At 43.3% G+C, this 25,307-nt stretch overlaps 1 protein-coding gene across 7 annotated transcripts in view; it reads right to left on the bottom strand.

The window, feature by feature from the left end:
- The window catches only part of PDE6C (phosphodiesterase 6C), a 47,881-nt gene extending 23,956 nt beyond the window's left edge, over positions 1-23,925 (bottom strand). For 4 of the 7 annotated variants that reach the window (XM_025466557.3, XM_025466561.3, XM_025466562.3 and 1 more), the window contains exons 1-11: positions 23,240-23,923; positions 16,877-17,029; positions 16,683-16,772; positions 15,604-15,744; positions 14,317-14,391; positions 13,256-13,320; positions 13,089-13,155; positions 8,274-8,321; positions 4,022-4,171; positions 3,302-3,445; positions 1,975-2,043 (exon numbers count right to left, since the gene is read on the bottom strand). In XM_025466557.3, coding sequence (XP_025322342.1) covers positions 1,975-2,043; positions 3,302-3,445; positions 4,022-4,171; positions 8,274-8,321; positions 13,089-13,155; positions 13,256-13,320; positions 14,317-14,391; positions 15,604-15,744; positions 16,683-16,772; positions 16,877-17,029; positions 23,240-23,674 — 1,437 coding nt within the window. In that variant the 5' untranslated portion in view covers positions 23,675-23,923. Of the gene's footprint in view, positions 1-1,974; positions 2,044-3,301; positions 3,446-4,021; positions 4,172-8,273; positions 8,322-13,088; positions 13,156-13,255; positions 13,321-14,316; positions 14,392-15,603; positions 15,745-16,682; positions 16,773-16,876; positions 17,030-23,239 lie in introns of all 7 variants that reach the window. The other 3 variants (XM_025466558.3, XM_025466560.3, XM_025466559.3) reach the window with 3 other exon arrangements.
- Between the last annotated feature and the right edge of the window lie 1,382 nt (positions 23,926-25,307).

Genomic DNA, 25,307 nt, shown 5'->3' with positions numbered 1-25,307 from the left:
CTGCAATTGGCATCCATGCCACTGTAGAAATTTGCTGGTTCTCCATTTAGAGGATGAAGGACCTTTCTTTGGAGAAGTAATAAAATGAGCAAAGAACCAGTAGCTTTACACAACAACAGCCTGTTTGAATATAAAATCTACTCTAGGCTCATCCCAAATCATTACTGCATAAAACTTAGGGACTCAAAAAACAAACAATCAAATATTTCAGAGAGGTTCTCCAAACATCATCTCCACTTACCATGGCTGCATTTTCACTGCAAGCATTTTTGTTGCAAATATTTTTGCCACATAACTAATTGGCTATGAGGCATTTTTGCCATAAAAAATAAAACCATAAAAAAATAAGAAAGGGACATTCCTTAAAAAGAATGTAATGGGGGCGCCTGTGTGGCTTAGTCGGTTAAGCATCTGACTCTTGATATCAGCTCAGGTCTTGATCTCAGGGTCAAGAGTTCAAGCCCCATGTTGGGCTCCATGCTGGGTGTGGAGCCTAATTAAAGAATAAAAAATAAAGTAAAAAGGATCTTAAGAAACACAAAAAATGAGTAATAAAATGAAAGAGACTTTACTGCAAAATAAAAAAGTATTTGAATATATTTAAAATGTAAAATGTATAGGGTAGATTCATGGCAACACAGTGCAAAGAACTTATTTTATTCTGCGGATTGAACCTAAGTACTTGTCTTTGAAGTCTTTTGTCCAGAGTATTATACATACATACATACATACATACATACATACATATATATATATATGTATGTTTTGCTTGTTGATTTATCTCCTCCTTTAGCCTCACACTTTGTTTTTTCACTAAAATTTCTTCCTTTGTTAAGAGGTATCAGTTTCCAAATACTAGGATGTATATTTGTAACAGAGCTTTGTGTTGTGTTGTGAAAGCCCTTTACACCATTGTTTGTTCTTGGCAGACTGTCTCATGTCTGCTGATAGACGTTCCAAAGTTCTGTGGGAAATGTGGAAGAAACACCAATGCTGTAATGTGTTTGTAACTGAGCTTTGATCGCTATAACTCGTATGCTACCATTTTCTGGTGTGCAGTCTGGATTTCCACTCTAGTCCACACTTCCAGCGAGGTTTATCACCAAAATTTCTAGCAGGTTCATATGCAGAGTTGTCATCATCCACTATTTTAAGACCACCTCTTCTACTGTCCCTGCATAGGCCAATAGGAGGGCTAGCTGGGGTCCACACAGATCATCGTGAGGACTAGCTGAGGTTTACATAAGAACAAGAGTTTTATCAACGGAAAAATGAAACCAAATGGACAACTAGCTTCAATAAATTAACTCTGCTGAAGGTAGTTGATTTACCAACAAAGAAAGGAAACCAAACTGTCAACCAATTATTTTATCTTTTATAGCAAAATTGCCTTCCAAGCCACTTATGCAGCATAAACGTTTGCCCTGAAATGCTCACAGCAAATTAGTCTATGGCAAAAAAGTTTAGGGCAAAACTACCTAGAACCAAATATAGATTAATAAGTGGAAGAGAAGTTATTTCAACTAGAAATAATAGGGGTGGCCTGATGGCTGCAACAGGAAAGAACTGCATTCTTCCAAGCTCCAGAAGAAATACATCAGAGCTGGCAGAAGACAGTTGTGCCTTGAAGGGTCTATGTTCTACTGTAATTTTGTCATGTCTTCCGGGGTGACCATGCTGCAATCTAAAACTATTAAAATAAACAAGGCCATAATATCCCTAGAGTCTGTGCCTGCATTCCATTATGTGGAAGTCTGGTTTCTGATTCTAAATTATCTTCGTGGATTAGACTTTAGGAGACAAGGAGGAAGAAACACAGAGCCTTGGACGATTACTCTTTATAAGAAATCTCTTTTCTTTTTAGCCTTTAAAGGTATCAGAGAAGAGGAAGCTCAACACTTACTTGAGAAATGAGAACAAGTATCCTAATACATTTTATTTAAAAGGCATTAGGAATAAAAGTAAAACACTTACCAAAATTGTGACAAGTTGCTTTTCTTCACAGTCTTCTATTACATCTATATTTAACTTCTCTTTAATTTTCTAAAATGTAAAAGCAGTTGAGCTGTGAAATTCCTATGAATTTCTATCTGATTTTGCTACTCTTAAAATTGGCTTAAATATATTTAAAATATGCTGTAATGAGTTCTATGCAAAGACGTATTGGGGATACAAAGAAGACCTATAGCATTATTATGAAGAATTTTCTCCAAATCCCCCCCAATATAATTGATTTCTTTATTTCCCCAAAATGTAAAATGTAACAGTTGCTGTCTTAGATAAAGACAGAGAGAGAAATGTGGGTTGTTTGTATGTAGGCAGGAAAGAAAGAAAAAAATGAGTGGCTTACATTTGTTTTTCTGTGAGTGAGTTTATAGCAATTTCCCTTCACCCTCCCCAGATTTTCATTTTTAACATCTCAAACTGTCAAATAAAATTTCTCTTAACCCTCAAACCACTTAACAAAACTGAAACTAGGAAAAAAGAAAAAAAAAAAACAACATCCCCAAGAAAGTCACACCTATACACACACTCTGAAAACTACGGAAAATAAAAGGAATAAAGATAGTGGGTATGTGATTTTCCCCCTTCATTTGGTGGTGATTAGAACATTGTCAGTAAATGTCTACTGGCTTCCCCAGCATCCATGATATTGGTCTTGGCCACATTTGGCCAATGAGAATTTTAGTGAATGTGACATGAGCGAAGACTTGAAATGAGCATGCACAGTTGGGCTTGCTCTCTTGCACTTCTGACATCATCATAAGAAGACCATTTATTAAGTAGTGCTGGTCAAGAAGGATGATACATGCATTAGAGGAAACCAAACTCATGGCTTAGAGCCAAGCCCAACTAAGAATCAGTTGGAGCCTGGTCAACCCACCAATGCATGAGTAAGAAATAGATGTTTATTGTTGTATACCACTGAGATGTTATAGTTGTTATGCAGCATCATATGGCAAGAGCTGACTGATACATTTCCCTTCCTGGAAATATTTTTTCCTTGCTAACACTCTTGAATCTAGATGTCACTCCTTCAGCAACTACTGACCCGGGAGCTGTTTTTTTGTTTTGTTTTTTAATTAAAAAAAATTTTTTTAAGCAAAGTGCTATTCCAGCCAAGCAGCTAAGAAGTCTAATAAGGCTCTGTGTCCACTAGGCCACCTGAGTCCTCCCCAAAACTTCTTTCTTTGTCCCCTCCTCCTTAGGTCTCATTTGTCACACCTCTGGTAATTAGGCAAATTCCAGAAGCTGCGCTTAGATACCACCTAATGTCCACAGAACTGAATTCCCCACTTACCAGAATAGACTTGATTTCATCAGGAGTGGCTTTCGTCTGGCTCATGAGCATTTCCTGAGCTATATCCTTTCTGTTTTCTAGCTTATTCATTTTATCATAGGTGTCAGTATTTAAAAGAGACCATCCAAGGAATTGTGTGAGAGTCTGGAATGGATAAAATGTGATTCAATTCTTTAAAATTAAAAAATTGATTTCAGAGAGAGCCATCTGCATTCTTTTCTATCAATCAATCTCCTTTCCACCATCAACAACCCAGCTTCTTATTTCAATCTAAGAGAAAATGTACTAATAATCAACCACAGCCAATAACACTGGCTAAGCCCTTGCTTTTCAAAATGAACTATGAATACTTTTTTAGAGGAGGGGAATTATAAATATCCAGCGGAATAAGACACAGCCTGAAACTCAAGAGGATTAGGGGTGACAGCAAGAATGACAAGGAATGGAAGTAGTGGGGAGAGAAGATAGAAACCTTCTTTCCAATTTTCCAATATTGTAAAGAATTTTGATAAAGCCAAAGTTCAATCTTCAGAAGAAAATGTTACAGTCTACAAAAGTCAGGAAACGGAAATGACCCAATGGGAACATATTGACCGCAACCGTGTATGACTCATGCCTTAATTGCCTTTCAACAATGTCCCTCCAGAGTAACAAATAATTACACTGCCCCCACTGTTTCATGAATTTCATTTACCTCCATTATTTTATAATTGCACTTACCTCAGTAATGTGTTCATCATACTCATCAAAAGGTTTTCCATCTTTCCTGTTATAAAATGTAGCTACTCCCACAATATCTTCTTTCTTGTTGACAATAGGCAGGGATAAGACATTTTTAATGACCCAACCAGTTTCATCGACAGGTCCTTTCTACAAACAATAAGGACATTCAGATTATTTTCTGTGACTTTTAATTTTGAAATAACTATAGATTCACAGGATGTTATAAAAGAAATGTACAGAGAAGTTGTGTGCACCCATCACCCAGTTTCCCTGGTGGTAACAGCTTGGAAAACCATACCGCACTATCAAAACCGGAAAATAGATATTAATACAGTCCATGGATCTCACTCAGATTTCACTAGGTTTATGTGTACTTATGTGTGCATATGAGCATGCGTGTGTGTGTGTGTTTCTGTGCAGCCATCACATGTGTAGCTGTGTGCACCCCCACCAGAATCTAGATACAGAACTAACAGTAGCACCTCAAGTCTTCCCTGCACTACCTTCTAGCCACCTTTCTCCCAATGTAGCCTATCTTTAAAGAAAGAATAATCTAATCTTTCTGTCAGATGTACAATTCCATACTGTGTCAGAACTTGGCCAGGGCTATATAGCCATAAAACTATTCTAGAACATTTGATTAAGTATACTAGAGCCAAGTATCTGCATTGTGACAACTCTAATCTCTTCTCTGTCTCTCCAGCACTTACTCCCAGTGTTCGCTATTTACTTTTTCTCTCTCCCAACACCTGTTTAGCTAATACTTTATATTAAATTATCTCTGTTGAAATTCCTAGTACGGTTTCTATTTTCCTGACTGATCCCTCAAAACAGTCGCATGTTCTGGGGTGCTTCTCCATTTAGTGAACATCTGTCAAGCCCCCCAAGTGTGCGAGGACCTGGGCTAGTTGCTGGGGCTACAAAGAGGAATAAATCACAGGCCCTAGCCTCCAGACAGTAACATTCTTGTGGGGGATGCAGACACAGAAGTTTAGAAAGTTTCTTATAGTGTGGCCCACAGACAATGTGCAACAAACTTTTTTTTTTAAAGCTTGTTTCATAATTTTAGGATGTACAACTTAAATAAGCTCCCAAGGTAATTGTGGTGTCCTCTGACGTCTAAGATCCGTGGTGTGGCACCCGCACAGTATAAGCAAGGCAAGGGTAGCCAAGTACTCAGCACGCCACGCTCTTCCTTCTTCTGCTTCCTGTAGCATCATCAGCCATCCTCTCCCGTGAAGCCTTCTCTAAGCTTTCTCACTCATACGGAACTTCTCTTTTTCAGAATTCTATCAGCACTCAGAGCCTGGAGCACACAATTTAGCAGTTAGATAATTTCCAAATGCTTCGGAATTTTTTATTTTGTCTGTGAGGCTATCGTTTAATCCTGCTAAAGAGTGTCTCACACACTGTTAGCTCCATGTAAGTGATGGGAGGGTGCTGGGCACGTGACAGGTGCTCAACAAAGAGCTGCTTATTAGCCAAAGGGCTCGTCTTCATACTTGGAATGAAAAGCAGAGAAACTAAACCTCAATTTATGTTCCTAATGATCAAAGCTTCAGGAAACAATCAGTGCACAGTGGTTCTCAAAGTTTTTATCCTGAGAAAATACTGTGAAATGTTTCTATACTTACACTGCCACGTGGACTAGGGACAAAATCAATTGCAGAAAATAAATTACCTGTATGCAAAATAGCTTCGCAACCATAAGTGCCCTGTATATTTTTCAAAGCTTCCAAAATAAGTTTCAGTGACTGTTTCTCATTTTCAATAAATATGCATTTGTTGCCTGCTCACGTTCATGTGTTTTGCTATTACTAAGTTAGTTAGAGCTTGTTGACAGAAAAGTAGTAGAAGGAACTTAAGATTTAAGAAAAATTAATAGGACAAAGATTTAAAACAGAAAATTCTATGTATTTTTTTTCCCCTATGAATTGAAGTTCACTCTAATTGATGTAAAGGAAGAATTCCTTTATCCAGTTCAAGGGACACCCTGAAGCTGTCTACACCCAAACCCTAGGGCCTGTAGATACAGTTACTTTAATGAAAATGGGCATTAAAACAGCAGATGGAATCAAGGTTGCTCACCAGCTGCCCTTAAGATAGGGAAATTATCCTGGATTTTCCAGGAGGATCCAATGTAATTATAAGGATCCTTAAAAGTAGAAAAGAGAGTCAGAGTCAGAATCAGTGAAGAAGACAGCAGAAGCAAGATCAGGGTGATGTTATTGCTGGCTTCAAGGATGGCAGGGAGCCATGAGCCAAAGAATGCAGGTATCTTCTAGAAGCTAGAAAAGATTAGGAGATGAGTTCTCCTCTATGGCCTCTAGAAAGGAACACAGTCCTGCCAACACCTTGATTTTAGCCCAGTGTGACCATCTTGGACTTCTGACTCCAGAACCATAAGATAATACAGTTGTGCATCAGTGGTGATTTGTTACAGCAGCAATAGAAAGCTAATACACCATAACCCCTGAGGAACATAGTTTGAGAACCATTGCCTTTGCAGGTTTGCTCCGACCATAGTTTGCTTTGAATAGGTAGTTTTCCCATCAAACTCCCCAGGTACAAAAGAGGCTAGTGAGAGTAGAGGTGGGGGGCATGAGCAGGTGAAGAGAGAGTGGGAAGGCAGAGAGAAAGAGGTGGAGACCTGGGGAGGGCGGCCACCCAATCCTGAGTCTGCTCTGTGGAATGATCCACAGGGGCAGTGTCTGTGGGGAAGCTGGGAGGGAGCCTGAGGGGGCTGCGAACACCATCAAGACTCAGTCCTGAAGAGTGGATGAAGGATGGTTGGGGGGGTAGTATCCTAGATCACAGTACCATTGTCAGAGCTGGCAGGGCTGTTGGGGATTCTGAGGGCCAATGTAGCAGGTCAGAGTTGCTGGCGTTTCCCAGTAGTGGGCCCGTGTCGGTGTCTCTGCCACACTGAGCCAGGGGCTGAGAGCCGTCCATGGGAAGCTGCCCAGTGCTACGGCCACAGTGGATTTCCCAGCCCAGCAGCCACTGCACCGTCATCCTGCCCGCAGCTAGAGACCTGAGAAGCACATTTTCACGGGCACCACAGTGGTGTTTCTTGGAGAGCTGGGAAATTCCTATGGCCTGGAGGTTTACCCCAGAGAGGTTCCTAGCCTCCTGCAGCCAGGGCCGTTAGAGCCACGTGCGGCTGACCTCAAACCTCAGAGCAGAGCCCTGTTCTCCCGGGTCAGCTCCCTTCCCTCTCCATTCAGACAATAATTGCATAAGGTCACTTTAGAAAGTGCTTGTCCCCTCCTTCCTTCCTGTGCCCTCTTTCCTGGCACCCAACTGCCATAAATATAGGGGTCGGGGCTGGTACAGCACAGTCACAACAATAAGGCTTTGTCTGCAAGGAGGGAGGAACTAGGGCAAACGTGCCATATGGTGTTTGTGTGTTTTCCAGGTCGGTGAGCAGAGGGATGAGCGGGGAGATCCGAGGGAAACCTTCCCGGAAACCCAGCAAGTGCGCTTGCGACTGCTGCTGCTGCTGCTGCTCACAGACCCCTCCGGCCAAGGAGGCCAGCTCCCGTCAGGTGGAGAGTCAGGTGGAGACGGGGCTCTGTGCGTGTCTGTGCGAGAGATGGGGAGACAGCCCTCCTGGCCCCCACTGCCAGGGCTGGCTCTGCTCCTACTGCAACCAGGGCTCTAACCCGGTGTTGGTTAGAATAGGACACAAAACACAGGCCAGCAGGCAGAAAAGGAGAGGCTGCAGGGATACATTCCAGTTTCTCCCCCCAGCCGGGTGGGGAGGGAGATCCCTGGATGTGGCAGGAGGAAAGATAAAACAGTCTGCCAGCAGGAGAGGCCCCTGGGGACCCCAAACATAGTTTTTCTTTTCCAATAAGCTGCAGAGAAGGGCCTGGGAAACCACCAAAGGGCTGGATCCGGGTGGTAGACCATATACAGCTAATCGCTCATGCAGAGAACACTTAGTGGGAACCCATGACGCGCCAGGCACTGTTTTAACCCCTGGATGACTGGGAGTGGGAGAGAATGGAGGAGACACGCCCCCCCCCCCCCCCCCATGCTGGGTGACAAACACCTGGCCTCTTTCTCTCATCCCCCTCCTTCTCTCACCTCTTCTCCCTTCTCTGAAGAATGTGCGACTTGGTGGCACTGGCCCAGCCAGGGGCAATGGCACAGGAGCCTTGTGCGTGCCTCCTGGCCACCTGAGCACAGGGCTGACCCGGGGGCGGGGCCGGGGGCGGCGAGGCCTGGCTGAGGGCAACGTTACCTGAAACGTGAAGTACTCATCCGCGGGGGCGTTCAGCATGTTACAGATCTGTAAAGTAAGAGGACATGAAAGTCCCTAAAACATCATGTGTTGGAACCATCAACCCACAGAGCGGAAATAAGGAAGAGCGAGCGCACGGGAAGCGAGGCTTTCTTGGCGGCTCTCCTGGCTCACAGGCAAATGATTCCCACGGAATCTCGGCTGCACCGCACGTGCTAACAACGCATCGGGCTTCTCTTCTGCTAACTAAGCCAGTGCATGACACTCGGCACAATCTTTGCTCTTTCCTACTCCCAGCCTCTAAGGATTCTTCTTCCAAATGCGAAACAACTAGCTGTCAGAGCAAGGAGGGGAGGAAGCTGAGCCGGAGACTGTTCTGCTGGGGCAGGTGTGGCACTGATGTTGGGGAGGCTCTGGTTCCTCTACCCCCCCCCCCCGCCTCCTTCCTTTCTCTCTCTCTCTCTCTCTCTCTCTCTCTCTTCCTTCTTCTTCTTCTTCTTCTTCTTCTTCTTCTTCTTCTTCTTCTTCTTCTTCTTCTTCTTCTTCTTTTGCTTCTTTTTCTTTTTTTCTTATGTGGGATCTGAGTTACAAGAAGGTGGCTAAGGGGCAGGAAAAAACAGCCAGGCAAACTTTAGGTACACCACAGTAGATAATCACTATAAGACGTCATTTGAAGTCTTAATCAAATGCTGTATCTTTCTTCCCACCAAAAATGATAGTAGAACTTAAAATCATAGCATTTTAAAGTTGGAAGTAACTTTAATAATTAAGCTTATGATTTTTCTTTTAAGGAGGAGGAAATAGAAGCCCAAAGAGGTTAAGAGATTTTGTTCAAAACATGGGATGAGGGATCCCTGGGTGGCTCAGCGGTTTGGTGCCTGCCTTTGGCCCAGGGCACGATACTGGAGCCCCAGGATCGAGTCCCGTGTCGGGCTCCCGGCATGGGGCCTGCTTCTCCCTCTGCCTGTGTCTCTGCCTGTCTTTATATCTCTCTGTGTGTCTATCACGAACAAATAAATAAATGAATCTTAAAAAAAAAAAAAGCATGGGATGAAACTAGAAGTGGGGTGTGGGTGAGGGTGCTGGTGTTATCAGCTCTCCTGGTGAGGGGTAGGGAAGACCCTCCTTTGTAAGATTTGCCCATTTCCATGGCATTAATACTCCCACCATGGGGGATGTCAGTCACTGACAATTTGCTCATAAAATCCCTAATAACCTAACAATCTGATAAGCAGGTAGCTGTGGCCTCCTACACCTGCTGCCCCAGCGTGTGGCCCCTCTGGTCCAAGGTTAGTGCTTCTAGCCACGGGTGGTTAAGCCACATTAACTATTTTTGTGCTACTTTTAAAAGCAACTGTGAAAGTCTTTCAAAGTTTTTGTTAGTATATACAGCCTAAGATTTTAAGGAATTATGTGTGCTATCCATAATTTTATGATCGAATCTGAATGAATTACATGAATTGTTGGCTGAGCATCCTTCAAGTATGTTTTAAAGAGGCAAAAAAGTAGCTTAGTCCTCTTTTCTGACCTTTCTATCAATAGTGTCAGGTTTTACCCAGACTTTTAAGGTCTCTAGAGAATATCTACGGATGGGTTAAGGTCAGAGAGGTGAAGCTTCTATCTCAGGATTCAGAAATTCTCCTTTCTCTCTCCCACCCCCTCTCTCAGTTCACAGGTCTTAATTCCAGTGTGGCTTGATCCTGTTTTTAGTGCCTCCAATTCAATTCACAGATGTGCCTAATTCTCATTTTTAACATCTTAGAAATCATTCAGTCGGTGCCTGTCATGTCCCATTCCGAGCTGGGATTGACCTCTTTATTTATTTATTTTTAAAGATTTTATTTATTTTTCTTTATTCATGAGAGACAGAGAGGCAGACATAGGCAGAGGGAGAAGCAGGCTCCCCAAAGAGAGCCTGATACAGGACTCAATCTCAGGACCCTGGGATCACACCCTGAGCTAAAGGCTGATGCTCAACCAGCATCACTCAGGCGTCCCAGGAATTTAGCCCTGTGCATGTGTCCTCTTGAGTCCAGAGAGGTCCAGCTGACGGACTCTGTGACAGCTCACCCTAAAGCTTGCCTTTATCCTTTCTCTCTAACTCAGGGAAATGATTGAGAAAAAAGTTTTAAAAAGCTAAAAGGAAAAGTTTTGACACTATAGGAGCACAAATAATTATGATTAAAATTGCAGATCATTTTAATCTAGAAATAGCATTTAGAAATTCTTGAAGTCCCCATATCCTAAATAATCAGGTCAATAACCTTATTTTACAAATGTGAATGTTAAAACCCAGAGAGGTCAAGGGATGTGCCCAAGGTCAAGGATTTGCCAAGGAATTTGCCCAAGGTAGGACTGAGTCAGGGCTCTTGACTCATAGCCTCTTGCTCTCTTCACCAGAGGGCTCCGCCATATAGCAGGCCCACTAGGAATGCATTGCTCTGGCTGAGGCTGCTGAAATGTTTGATATGATCCTTTAGACTAATGGTTCTCAGCCAGGGTGGTATACAGCATCTAGTAGGGAGAGGACAATGACGCTGCTGAACATCCTACAATGCCTGGCATAGTTCCCCACCACAAAGCATCATCTGGCCCCAAATGTCAATAATGTCAAGTTTGAGAAAATCCTGTGCTAAACACAAAATATGTTTTTAGCGAGTCCCACCTCTTGTAAGTACATAGTATATAGGGTGACACCTTTGGAAATAAAAGGGAGGACTATTAATCACCCCAGCACCACAGGTGTATGTGAAAGCTGGCCCAGGCTAACTGGGATGTATGTTCACCCTAATGATGGAGTCAGGAAATGGCTCAAGCTCAATTCTCTGGAAAGCAATCTCCACCTTGGTAATGCCAATTTGCCTAATGAGCAACTTGGTAAGAAATACTGTAAACTAGATTTACAACAGTTTGCCATCAGTTTTAGGCTACTGGCAGAGCAGGGGTGGGTCCCAGGGCAGGAGGTGAGATGTGAAAGGCAGCAGTGAGGCATATGTGGCAGATCTGTGATAGAACCAAAACCTGGGGGAGAATCCTCCCATGCTTTGGGAATCCATCCCTTGGCAAGTTGGTCATGTGGCAAGTTGACGACTTGGCAAATTAACCATTCAATGAATTGGCTTTTGATACATTCACTTTGATCGAATTGATTCTGGGGGAAAAACCTGTTTCCCTAGGAAACAGCCTAGGAGAGAATAGGTACTTAAAAGTCAGAGTGTAAATCCCTCTACACTGGCCATGATAGCTTTAGCCATATCAAAATTTTTTAAAATTTTTTTTAGCCATATCAAATTAGATTGAAGCTCTAAACAGGAGCCTGGTAGGTGGCCTGCCAGGAAACCAAGGACAGGGGCCAATAGTGGAGAATTTGGTGACGTACTGAAGCTGAAAAATCGTGGTATCTGTGGATTCAGAAATGAAATGGAACCATTTTGGTCATTAGTACTATGTCGGGAACAACCCTTAAAAAACACTTAGATTGTTTTGGAGCCATTCTGAAAACATGTTATTTGTTAGTATATAGTGCTATTTATTCCTAAAAGACAGAAACTTATTTTCTCTCTCTTTTTTTTTCCTTCCCCTTTGGCATGTCTTTACACTAGAAAAAGGAATCATGTCACCTGTTTGAGGTTACCTGGTCCTATAATCGATGGCCCCCAAAGGGGGGGGGTTCTGGAAACCCCAAAGTAGAGCCCTACTCTACTGTGAAGACATGTGAAGATCCTGCAGTCACATCCAAAATTTTCCTTACTCTGTTACCATTCCAAACCCACTAAGCAGAGGCAAATTTGTGACAGTAAAAGGAAACAGGAGCTAATCTAGGCTTTGTTTCCTCTTCCCTCTGACCATTGAGTCACTCTATTAGTCACTATAAATTACATGCCCATTTACTAAATAATGAAGATGAATAAACACTGCCAAAAACACTAAAGAAAAACCAAATATGCAAATAAGTGCTATGCATACATTATAGGAACTTGGATTTGTAAGGGGGAAGATAGGAAAATGCCAACATAAAGAAATGTTGGAAGCATCGGAACTGTCTTGCAGGGAGGAATCTTGATGCCAAAAGATGACAGATGGTGGAGAAGCCCAACAAGGGAGAGAAATCAGCCATGAGAAGAAAGGAAAGTATATTAGAGGTGGAGTGGGAAAGCTGTTGTGACCCTGGTTTTCTGGCTATATGGGACCTAGCAGAGACCTCTCATTTGCTGTCCATCCACACATGACGTTTCTTAGCCAGACCTGGCCAGCTGTCTGCCCACACCACCCCACCCCACCCCTATCTGGGCAAAACTCTTCACGTCCTCTATCAACTCACTTATTTTATAATGCTATCAGTGGCAAAGTTCTCCATTTAAACATTTTTATCTTTTGTCACTAATTTCCCATGCTTCAAAAGTCTTGACCAAGGTAACTATACTTGAGATCAAATTAAACCCCACTGGGTATTATTCTGTATGTTAGTAAATTGAACACCAATAAAAAAAAAAAAAAAAAAAAAAAAAAAAAACAAATTAAACCCAACATGAATCATAGTCACAAATTTCCAAAGGACATCTGAAATTTGCATGATGGCTGAATAAGAAGTTGGGGGAACGGATGGATCTTTCTCATGTTGACTAAATATTTTTGTGTAGAGTTGGGAAGTTGCTAGTTAACCTCCTTTCAACTGCCAAGATTCCTCTCTCCCACGTTTTACGCGGGCATGTGACTCTTACCTCCTGCATTTTACTTTCACAACTGTTCCCATCCCCTAGCTAATAAGAGTTTCAACCAATACTATTCAAGATTTGAATGTATTCAGTAACTTACAAATCCATTTTCAGCAACATATGTTGGCAACCCGCTAACAAGAGTCCAGTGGTCTGTGGGAGGTGTCCTTGAGGAGGATTAGAAGAAAGAGAATCATTGCCATACAGAGAAATGCGCCATGGCAAAAACAAAATGGCAACTCCTGCTGCTTCAAGCCCAGTACTCACGGTATCACTTTGATCTCTTCTTTTCCATGTAAAATATAATCGATGATTTTATAAAAGATGACTTCCTAAGAGAAAAGAGATTATGAGAATGATCTTATTTCCCAAAGAAAACACTTTTCATTAGCAAACTTATACTTTAAAGCTCATTTAATTGTACCTTATTTTCTAACCATATTGCTCTGCAGAACTACCACCAAATTACTCATGTCCTGATTACAAGCTTGCAATACAACTAGAAATACTATTGGCTGCTTTTCTAAGGAACAAATCTGTTGAGCTCAATTTCAAATGTTTAATTTATCCAGACAGCCTTCAAAGGAATCTTGTTTTACTTTTAACTGATCTGTTTCTATTGCCCAGAAATACCTGATAGTGGAACTGTAGTGGAATAAAGCATGTATTTTCTCAACCTCGGTCAATGTGTTCCCTTCCCCACCATACAAGGAACACTTCCTGGCTTCCAGCACTAGCTGATCTGAACAGATGCCTCAGCAATAGGATTCAGTGGGTACTTTGTCAGAGCTGGGAGGGACTTAAGAACTAGTCTCTCTACTTCTTTGCGCTGATGAAGAACTGGAGGCCTGGACACATTCCATCCCAGTACCCTCGCGCTTCCCTGTGTGCTGGGAATACGGTGGTGAGACATCATTCCTGCCTTCTGAAGCTTGCTGTCGAGGGGGAAAGTAAATCTAACTCAATCCTTGCCAAGAGTTTCTAATCTAGCAAGTTTGAAGGAGAGCATGGTGTGCTCAAAAAGCTAGGCCGGTGGCTCTGATGTGTCCCTCCCTATTGCAAATTACTGATTCACTAAGCCCAGCTACATAGAAAAGGAAATTGAGAGGTTAAATAATGAGTTTAGGCAAGGACCACCCAGCTGGCTTGGGCAGAGCTGAGACTTGAACCTCAAACTCCTTGTCTAGTGTTCTTTCTATTACTTCGAAGCCCCCCAGAAACTTACAGGACTAGAACCCAGGGCTTCTCGGGCCAGTGCCCTTTCCTTTCTGCTGGTTTTGGCACCTTGTACATGCACACATATCACTGGGGAAGGTGTTTGCACTTACTCTGCCATCCGGTGTCTTCGGACCTTTATAAGGCTCTACTTCTCCAAGCTTGATTGGCCATTCATCGTAGAATTCCTGGAAGCAAGTATATTTAAACATTATTAAACAAACTGTTCCATGACCTACTGTATCTTCTATGAGTTTCATGGCTTTGTGTATTTTGTGATTCTGGAATTTTAGAGCTGAAAAAGACCTATAATTCCCAGCAATACTGCTTACAAACTTGTGATAGTGAACAAATCACTTTTTCATCTGTGAAATAGGGATAATAATAGAATTTATACTATAGGGTGATTGTGAAGATTAAATGAACAGTACTTACAGAGCACACACCCTGACACATAGGTTAAAGGACTCAGCTAGTAGCTCTTTTATACATAATTAAACTAAATCTAAGTAGGTTAAGAGGCTTGGCCAAGGTCATGCAGAGTGGCCAACAGTGTAGGCTGCCTTACCCAACATCTATTCTCTCCCTTCTTCCTAACAGACCCTGATTTTATTTGGGTATCAGATGGTCATTTTCTCAGGGAAGATGGGCCTGTGCAGCCTCTGAGTGACCTATACAAGGTACCTGGGATTAGTTTGAGGGCAAGCACACTGGGGTTCAGGGGGAAAGGGGGAGAAGTTTGCTGAGGTGCTTCTGGGGAGGAGTGCCCCCTGATGAAAGGCAATGGAAATGACATTTGCAGAAGGCACCTCCCAGTTTTGTCCCATCTGTGTGCCACGCCTTGAGCTGCAACAGGCATCTTGCTGCCTCAAGCGTGAGAGCTTGCCAACATCCTGCAGGGGGCAGAGACCTTGCCAGGGGGGAATGGGAAGGACCATTGATGACTAGGACCTTGATGACTGTACTGAGCTCTGAAGGAACCAGACTTAGAACTGCCCAACCTTGGAACTTCTTGTTAAATGTGACAATAATTGTCTTACTGTTACTTACTGGGTCTGGTGTTCCTTACAGCCTACAGCACCCTCATCAATATGCTCAACCACCAAGTCCCAGAGCCAGGATCAGAGCCCAGCTCTCCTGACACCTGGTCCTGTGTTTATCCATTTAGAACAGTTACTCTGAAAAACAATTTCCAGTCACATGGAGAATAAGAAATATAAACAATATAGTATTCATTACTCATGTGGAGCTAGGAGAGCTTCACCTGAATTAATGAAACAAGATGAGAAATGAACTTTACACATTGTGTGTGAATAGTATCCATTTTTTAATGGATCATTTCATGTGATGGGTGTTGTATAGGATTTGAGGTGAGACAAAATGTACAGAGTGCCGAGGACCTTCTCCTTGGTCATGTCCAGCAGTCCAATGGAGTACCTCTCACAGTTCAGATACGTTCTAACTGTGTAGAGTGCTTTATGAAACTGGCGCTCCACATCTGTGAGCTCTTCAAACACTTTGTTGGCTGACCACATGAGGATCTGAAAGGAGGAATTAAAAAGAAAACAGAACGAAACATATGGTGAAGAGGTAGAGCATTAGCCAAAAGAAAGTAGGAGGTGCCTCCAATAAAAAGAATATGTATCAGTGAACAATGCATTTTCATTTTTGAACATGTACATATCTGACAATTAAGCAAATTCTCTGAGTGGGATGATGAGTAGACCTGTGCAAGGGTGAGAGTCTATGAAAGTGGTACACCAAAACTGGTCCTCATGTCAAAGGGCAAGTGACCTCACATCAGATGCAGAGACAGTCCCTGGGCAGAGGATCCAGTATTGGTGGCCCTCTGGCTCCTGCTGGCAGTCATGGGGAGAAAACCATACGCTTCCTTCCATATATCCTGAGCTGCTCAGAGGTAACCTTATCTAGACAGTTGCATGGGAAGGGACTTTGGAAGCCCTCTCTCCTCACCCCTCTCCCACCATTATACTGATGAAGATACTGAGCTCCAGAGAGTGGCCCAGACTCAGGTACCCTGGTTACCAATGTTGTTCATTATCCTTCTGGGTCAAAGAGACAACAGACTTGAAAAGAGGGATTTACTCGTCAAATTAGTAGCTTCAATATGTACCAGGAACTGCTAAGAACTTTATGTGGATGAATTCATAGAATGATCATTTGATAGTCACAACAACCACGTAGGGTAGGTACTATGATTATAGCCATCTCACAGAAGAAACTATGGCTACCCAAGATTAAGATGATGCAAGCCACTTGTACACGCAGATGGAGGGACAAGGAGGTGGGCGTGGGAGTCAGGGGCAGACCATGAGAGGACAGCCAGGACTAAAATCTGAGAATCAGCTCCACATGCCTTAAACGCCCAAGAACGATAGGAAGGGTCTGCACTTGTGGCCTCTGGGACCATTTGTCAGAACAGGAAAGCATGGAGTGAATAATATCACCTTCCCATTACCTGGCTTCTTCTGGATTCAACATTATACAAGTAGTTGGTATGATGAAGCTTTAGGATTATAGAAACAAAGTTGAGATATTTGGAAAAGACCTATAGGAGGCAGAGAAAAACAAATTAAGTACGATATATTTCTCTCCATTAACCAACAAATAAATTTCCCCAGCCTCTGACTGGATGCCCAGGGTTAGCATTACCTCCTCATCCTGTTTGGAAAATTCAGATGCATTTACTTTGTTAAGTGCCATAACCACGGCAAGAACCTCCTTGCCCATCACGATCGGAGTTGCCATCAGGTTCTTTGTGACATACCCCGTTTGTTTGTCCATGAAGTCAGAAAAATGGCTGTTCTGAAAGACACATTCACACATTTGCCAAAGCAGCACAGAACCATGGAGTGGAGGTCTAGGAATGGCAAAAGACTGTTCTCTCTAGTCCAAGCCATCCAGACAGATAACCAGGGCCCCAGCACAGCGGTCCCACCCATACCCGCATCCTATGATTGCACAGAATGAACTCACCAGTTTCAGGATGAGCATCTCACCCCTGAGCTATGGTCTATCTAGATGAGGCTGAGGTTGGGCCAGGAGAAAAGAGGTGATGTCACGGCCAAGAGGAAATCGGGTTACAATGGACAGAAAGTGTGCCAGGAAGGAGCACACAGATGGGATTACAGGTGTAGGCCATGGAGCTCTTCTTTCTAATTATGAAAGCAGAATGTGCACTTGAAACCAGACAACCAGTTCTTGACGGGAATCCAGTGTTAACTGCTTGGTATATCTCCTTTTTTTTCTTTTTTAAAGATTGATTTATGTATTTATTTTAGAGAGAGAGTGCAAGTGAGGTGGGGGATGGGGAGAGGCAGAGAGATAGGGAGACAAGCAAACTCCCTGCTGAGCAGGGAGCCGACACAGGGCTTGAACCGAGGACCCTGAGATCATGACCTGAGCCAAAGTCAAGAGTTGGACACTTAACTGACTGAGCCCCCCAGGGACCACATTATGTCTCCTTGTGTGTCTTTCTCTAACTCTTGGACAAATGTTTTTCTTTTTCATAAAATTTTCTTTTCTAAATCACACTATGCTTTCATCACATAACGATATCTTATGGACTTCCCTTGAGACCAGTGCCTATGGGTGTGAATTTGCCTTCTAGATTCTTGCACACTACTGCACAGTGTGGGAGCCCCATGGTCCACTCAACCATTTTCCACTGACTTAGTCTGCTCATAGTTTTCCCCACTGTAAACAATGCTGTACTAATCATTCTTGCTTTCATTTTTATGTGATGGATTCCCTGAAGTGGAAATCTCTTTTGCTGGATCCACAGGTGCAGGCAGTTTTTATTTGCACAGATTATTTTTATAGAAGGTTGGAAATCTTATCTCCACTGGTCACGTGAGAGAGGAACCCTCTCTTGCCAGCACTAGATTCTTATCTAGTTTTTAATGTTCTACCAAGATAACATCTTTCATGCATGTTTCTCTCTCTCTCTCTCTCTCTCTCTCTTTCTCTTTCTCTCTCTCTGTCTCTCTCTCAGAGAGAGGAAGTGAACCTTCCCAGATACTAGTCTAATGCAGTAGATGTGAGAGATGATTCTAATACCCTAATCATGGAAAGGGCAGAGTGACAAGTTTGGCAAAGTTACTAAATCGAGGAGCTTCAGAGGGTCAAGGACAGCAGTTCTTACTAGCTGTAAGCTAGAGGATCGCCCGCTCTACATGGGTATACATGCAGCCTTCCATGACTTAATATTATCTCATCTTTGAACCTGAGTCTCCTTCACTTGGAACTAAACTTTCAGCCTGACTCTGAGACACACTGGCCAAAGTTAATGCAGTTTTCCTTTCATACGTTTCATAGGTTATATCATTTTCATTTCCTTGTGTTGATAATGCTTCTCAGAGCAGCACAAACTCTTGGAAGCTGGACTCAATTCAGCTTCCAAAATTAAAAATGTAGGAGTCATCTGGTGTGTGACTTCTGGGCCAGAATCTCACCCGGAGAGCAGGGCTCCTTGGCCAATAGAACTCACAGCTCAGCTCAGAGTAGCAGACCTGGGCTATGCCTCACAACCACCTGCAGACAGAGGCCGATTTGCAGACCTCCCAACAGATCCATGGAATCCTAACCTCCAAAAGAAGAATCTGTCTTCCCCAAGAATCTATACTTTCAGTGGTTGAATCACGCCATGGAGAATCCATTAGGAATGCTGAGATACTAAGGGAGTCAAATGCAGCCCCTCACCCCAGATTTCTTTTCTACCTTTTCCAGTGTGGACCCACACGTATCAACTATTTACTTAAGATACCACATCACTTGTTGTCGTCATCACTTGTTGACGAAGGCTCTGGAGTCAGGGTTCCCTGGCTGAAGCCAGACCCTGGTTTACCAGCTACGTGGTCCTGGGCATTCTACTCACCCTTTGTGGAAATAGGAATGCTGATGTTATGTATTGTCTAGAGTCCCTGACACATAGGATGATATAGTATGGGTAGAGCACTTAGAAAAGTGTCTGACACAAGGTAGGTGTTCAAAAATTACTGGGAAAAGACATCTAGGACTTTATTGGGCCTCCCTGGATGAGAAGTAGTTCTCTTTTGCAATTACCATTTTGCTTCTAGTTCTAGATCTTATAACCAATCCTAACCACTGAAGAAACTAGATGCTCTGAGCTGATATAGGTCTCCAATGCCCAGAAGCACACTTTTGTCTGAGGGGCAGTCTCTGCCTCCTGCTTTCAAGAGCCATGTTTCTTTCTTGATCACCTTATCTGCCATTCTCCCTGCCTCTGGTAACATCTTCCCTCTGAGGCCAGGATATCTCCAGACTTTGTTAGGTTCCTTCTGTTCATCCACTGCTTGCCCAAGCCAGCTCACATTCCATTTTCCTTCTAATCTATTACTCATTATGGATCGTGATCACCTTCATTTATACAGCATTCTTGGCCACTAAATGAATAATCAAAATACCAGATGAGATGCACACACCATGGGATGGTCAGACAGTGTTTCTTTGCAAACACAGTTCACTCTGCAACTTCAAAGCTTGATGCTATTTTATCCTACATTCTAGACACAAGGAAATATTCCCTAAGTTCACTTGGCTATTTTGAGAAAATGACATACATTTCAAAACGTAATGCTTGCTTATTGTTGTATCTGAAAGCCCTACCTAAAGCCATCCATCAGATTACAGGATAGGCGAGGTGAGGCTTTCTGGTTCACTAGTTTAAATAATGCCTAGTGAAGGTTGCTTGAGTAATTCCTCTATTTCAGGGATTCACAAACTCTCCTTGATAGTCCTTCGAAGAAGCCACTGAAGGCAACTGGAGAACATTGTGTAGAGCAGCAGACTGGCTGGATCCTCATCCAATCTCAGCATCATCAAATTCTGATTAAGTACCATTATCCCTTGAGACCAGGAGTCAGAAAGAGAGACGGGGAGGAGGAGACAAGACAGGAACAAGAGCTATAGGCACTCTGTTAATTATTGAAAACTTAGGACTTCTCCCATAGCTTTCTTTTAAACCACAGTCAGAACGAGAACCACCCACAGAGTTAATCAGCAGTTTTCCCAATAGAAAAAGAAATAATTAACCTGAGGAGGATATCTCTCAGTTTCCTGTTATTAAAAGTTTCCCTGTATTTAACGTATTTTAAAAACAGGCAATAATCAGTGACCCTTTTTTGGCTACCTACACCCAGCTCCCAAATGCCCCTTGGCATAAATATAATATCACAGTCATCATTTATTAAGCACCTCTTAGGAGTCGGGCACTTTATGTTCGTTTAATCTGTATATTGATTTACCTCCATGTCTCAGGTGCAGAAATGCAATCTATCACAGTTACCTAGTCTCAGACCTGCATCTGCACTGAGGTCTGTCTGATGCCGAAGCTCTCACCCTGCATCATGTGGCTTCCCTGCTATCACCTTCACGGACCACCAAGGTTAGAGCTATCTGGCTCTATGTCTTTGTTTAGGTGCTAGAACTCTTTCCTTTACATGTGCTCACATTGCCAGCCAGAGAGAAGCCATGTGTGGTCAGTGACATGGTAAAAGAGGGAGGCTTCAGGAGACTCAAATTATGGGCCCAGACCCATCCTGCCTTATTGACCTTAACAAGATTCTCACATACACAGTATGGAAATAAAAGTATGGTCCCTCCTTCACCTTTGCCTGAATCAAATGAGATTAAGAATGTGAAAATGCTCTATAAATTGTCAAATACAATGAGAAGGTAAAGAATTAATAGAAATTTCATTCAACACTGGTTTCTAACCTCTTTCTCTTCGCAGATTTTACCATAGTGATTCAAGTCTGGCAAAACTGCAGGGGTGTGGGGTAGATGGAGGGTGGAAAGAGTGCTGGACACAGAGTGAGGATACCCCCTTTAGTCCAGCCCTTCTCACTCACTGACCATACTGTGGACTCTAGGACAGATGCAGCCCCTGTGACTTCAGCTCCTTATCTTCCCAAGGAGTCAGCTCCAGGGTCAGCTCAAGGCTTCTGGAACCCCTGCCACCTACTACCCCATGGTTGCTCTGAAATCCAATTTTTCCTCCTGCATCTACTTACCCCACACACCAGTGGTTTGCAATACTGACTGCATTTTAGAAGAAGTATTTTTGAAACCTTGGGGAGCTTTTTATTTTTATTTTTTTTTTTTTGAGCTTTTTAAAACTACTCTTGCCTGCATCCCAACCCCTGAGGGTCTAGTGTATTGGTCTATTGAGTCTTAGATGGTAATTTTTAAACGCTCCTGATTCAATTTTAATGTGCATTCAGAGTTGCAAAGCACCACTCTTCCTTCCATAAGAAAAGGTGCTTAGAAGCAGTAGACATGGAAAGCAAATGAGGCCCTTGTCTCTCCTCTAAGCTGAGGAGGGTGCCTGTCTTCAACTTCTAGTTCTCTGTCCAACCCATAACAGTCAAGAAGGAGTCCTCAGAAAAAAAGACAAGCCAAAAACATGGCGCCCTGCCCACCTTTATTTGCCACCACGTTCATGCAGTGACGCTCACCATGGACAGCAACACACCAAGGCCACCAGATTTTTCAAGCAGCTCTCTGCTATCATTCTCTTCTCAACGTGCAGAACTGAGCCCATTGATAAAGCATTACAACAGAAATCATTTTAACCCTCTCTTTAAACAAATTTTTTTTTTCAGAAAGAAAACTTCCATGTCACTTTCTTAAGTTTGAAGTTCTATTAATTTGGGAGATGGTCTCACTTGGAGACTGGCAAGAAGCGTACTCCTGTGAGAAAATCTTAGGGTGTGTGCGCATAGGCTCCTCATTGGTGTCCAGACGGTTTTGCCTATACGATACAAATCAGTCTAGTCATGAAGCCACAGCAGTTAGCCTCAGAAGCTCCCTTAAACTAGCTTGAACTCCCTGAAGGCAGGGATCAGAAAGGACTGAGGTCTCTGTGGCGTCAAATAGCAACCCTTGCACCCAAGGGTTGTGCTGGGCTTATTTGCGCAGTGTTGCTAATGTTTGATGACTTTTGTGCCTTCTGGATCCGTGCGGCCCTCCTCCTGTAATCAGCTTCAGAAGGCATGTAGGGGATTAGCCTCTTGCCTCCAGCTGCCAATAAACGTTGGCATGGAAAGTGGCAAGCATTTCTGGGACCTGTCCCCACCAACTCCGTTCCATCAGAAGCCATTGCTCCCTTCGGTTAACAGCAAGTCATAGTAACGGGACATGCAGGTAGAAAGAAAGCTAGCAGGAGAAACCCCGGACTGGTGCCTGTGGTTCTTGATGAACGGAGAAATTATGAGTGATTTACATTTCCTCCCTCTCATTTATTTTATAATTTGTTCTTAATGAATAAGCATCACGGTGGTGAGAAGAGTGGGGTTTTTTGTTGCTTTTAAAAGCTCCTAACAACGCCTTGTGTGTGCGCAATATGCTGTTGGTCCCAGGAGCACAGTATGTGATTGGAGCGGATTCTTGACAGAGCTCACTTATGGGGGGTTGGGTTGGTCAATGGTACTCATCACCCAAATTTACGTTTTTCACAATCCAAATGTGAACATCTGAACTGTCAGATGCTATTATTTGTTCTTTCTGCAAATTTGGCCTGTAAGTGAAAGACTCCATTTATGAGCCAGTCTGTCTCAGAGAACCGAGTGACCTCTGAGGGCTGTGAGTGAGAGGTGTGGGGAGTGGCTCCCAAGTCTCAGCATCGGGCACCTTGCTGATCCCACCGGGCCTCTTTGCCATGCTATTCAGAAGGGAAGTTCTTGGAGCAGGAAAGAGATGCAAGGGAGCAGGTGTGGAATGCACCAGGCCCAGGTAAGTTTGCCTGATAAAATGCCAAACCTTACACAGGACACACACTAAAAACTTACTCAATGTTTATCTTAAATCCTCCTTGGACTGAGCATCTTATATTTTTACTTGCTAAACCTGGCAAGCCTTGGCCTAGGGGATCCTGTCCCCGCTGTTCCTACTCCTCAAGTTATAACCGATTCCACGAGGATGGCCCCTGGCTCCCAGCTCTCTTTCCCACTGGTTCTTCCACTACCCTGCCCAGACGTCCGGTCAGCCACCTACCTTTTGCACATCTGGGACATTAACAGCTTTCTTCGTGTGAGCAACCCAACCCACTATCCCAATGTCCAAAGGAAACACAGCTTCTCTGTCGGGGAGCACCAGGCTATCCTCAAAGCTGGAGGTGGGGGTGATGTCCAGCAGCCTGGAGGCCACCTCGGGCGTGCCGTTGCGGGCCCGGCAGGTGAACAGGCTGCAGCGGTCGGCTTGCAGGAGCTGTGCCAGCTTCTGCAGGGCCCGGTGCACCGCGGGCTCGGCGCTGCCTGCTTCCTCCTGCAGGGCCAGCAGCAGCTCGGTGCACACCGCCCACTCCTCGGTAGGCTGCGGCGTCCCACTGGGCCCTGGGGCCTCCCCCAGCCTCCTGGCGAAGTACTCCTTGGCAAACTGAGGGTGCTCCTCCAGGTACTTCTCCACGGCCTCTTGGTTGATCTCACCCATGGTGGGCTTTGCTTCGCTACTTTTGTTCAGAAAGGGAGACCCTCAGAGCACTACCTGGGACGGAGTGCCAAGAAGGAATCACATTCTGGTCAAAGTCACTGAGAAAACCCTAAATAGCACCTCAGGGGATCCCTGAAGATGGAGCAGAATGGTTGCTTAGCAGAGCTTTCAAAAAAAACCTGCCGATGACTCTTGGGCTGTGACAGAAGGTCTGGCTTACAGTAGGATTCAGGAAGCACAGGATTAAAGAGTTCTTCAGGACATGAAATCCCTAAGCATTATTAGCTCATAAGTCCTCAGAGAATCCTCAGAACATCTTAGATCAGCCAGGCAAGTGGCAAGTGGAGGTGACTATTCCAGGAAAATCACTGAACATGGGCTGCTGTCCACAGCAAGAAGAACCATCCATGTATCCATTAATGAGATGACATTAGCATCAACTGACATTTTGACTCATTTTTTCCATGTTTCTATATGAAGTGAAACTATTAGACCTTGGAGGTGTCTGCTTATTTATATGGCAACTTTAACGAGTATTTGGGGGGTGATGGAAGGGTTTCGTATCAATGCAACGTAAAATGGAAAATTAATTTTTCCTTCTCTTAAAAGTCCTACGAACATCCAAGTTGCCTGACCTACTTTTCCTAAAACCTCGCCTCTCAATTCCTCTCATTTTAAAGCTTAACCTCTGGAGTGTTTTAAAGGAACAAACCTTAATCTTGTTCTAGAAAAGTGAACATGGTAAAACATTTGCCCATGATCCAACCCTAATCGAGCCACAATGTAAACAATGAGCCTTGTCAAAAGACATGATTGTAAAAGGCAGCCCATGTACCTGCTAACTGGGTCTTTCTGCCACACATACTAGTTTGGATTTTGTTTTGAATAGTAATGGGCAGCCTCGTGCATTTTTGCTCCAAGATATACTCTGTTAAATCTAGTGGATAAAACCTGTCTTCTCTGTTGCTAGGATCTCTAATGTCTCAGAGGGGTTAGGCAAGGAAAAACACTTATCACTACTTGGTTGCGTTTAATGTTTAGTTTATTAAGCTTTTACATCAATTAAGCACATCTCCCCAAATATTTAAACACTATTATATAACTAAAAGTCAAACAACACATTTCATGAACCAGTGTCCTTGAATATTTAATTAAATGCTGATTCCAAACTTAGTCAAACTTAGTTAAGGTCTTCTAAGTACTTCAATAAAACTGCAAACTTTGTGACAGATTCTCTTGAAAGAACACACACACACACACACACACACACACACACACAGGTTTCAGGGACTCCAAAAGTTAGTTAGGTTCACATTTAAGTCCACTTCAAAGAGAGCAACCCTGCGGTTTTCATTTATTTTGCTAAACTTAAAGCTTGCCATGATAAAAGTCTTATCAGAAAAGAAAAAGAGATCCACTGAGATTGCAGGTTCTAGGTCAGGAAATGAGAGGTTCTTGGTCAGAACATGGTTTTACCACAGGACCTGAACTCAAACCGGCATTCGTTGAGATTTATGGTTGAATTCACTTGCCGTCTCAAGGGCCTTGCCAAGTACATACCTTTTCTTCCTCCCTCTGTCACACTCAATGTAGTCTCAGGAAGGTCCTCCTCAGAGTGCTATGTACTTCATCA

Source organism: Canis lupus, chromosome 28 (assembly GCF_003254725.2).
Source record: "Canis lupus dingo isolate Sandy chromosome 28, ASM325472v2, whole genome shotgun sequence".
Taxonomy (NCBI): Eukaryota; Metazoa; Chordata; class Mammalia; order Carnivora; family Canidae; genus Canis; species Canis lupus.
This window is presented reverse-complemented; position numbering and strand designations above follow the sequence as displayed.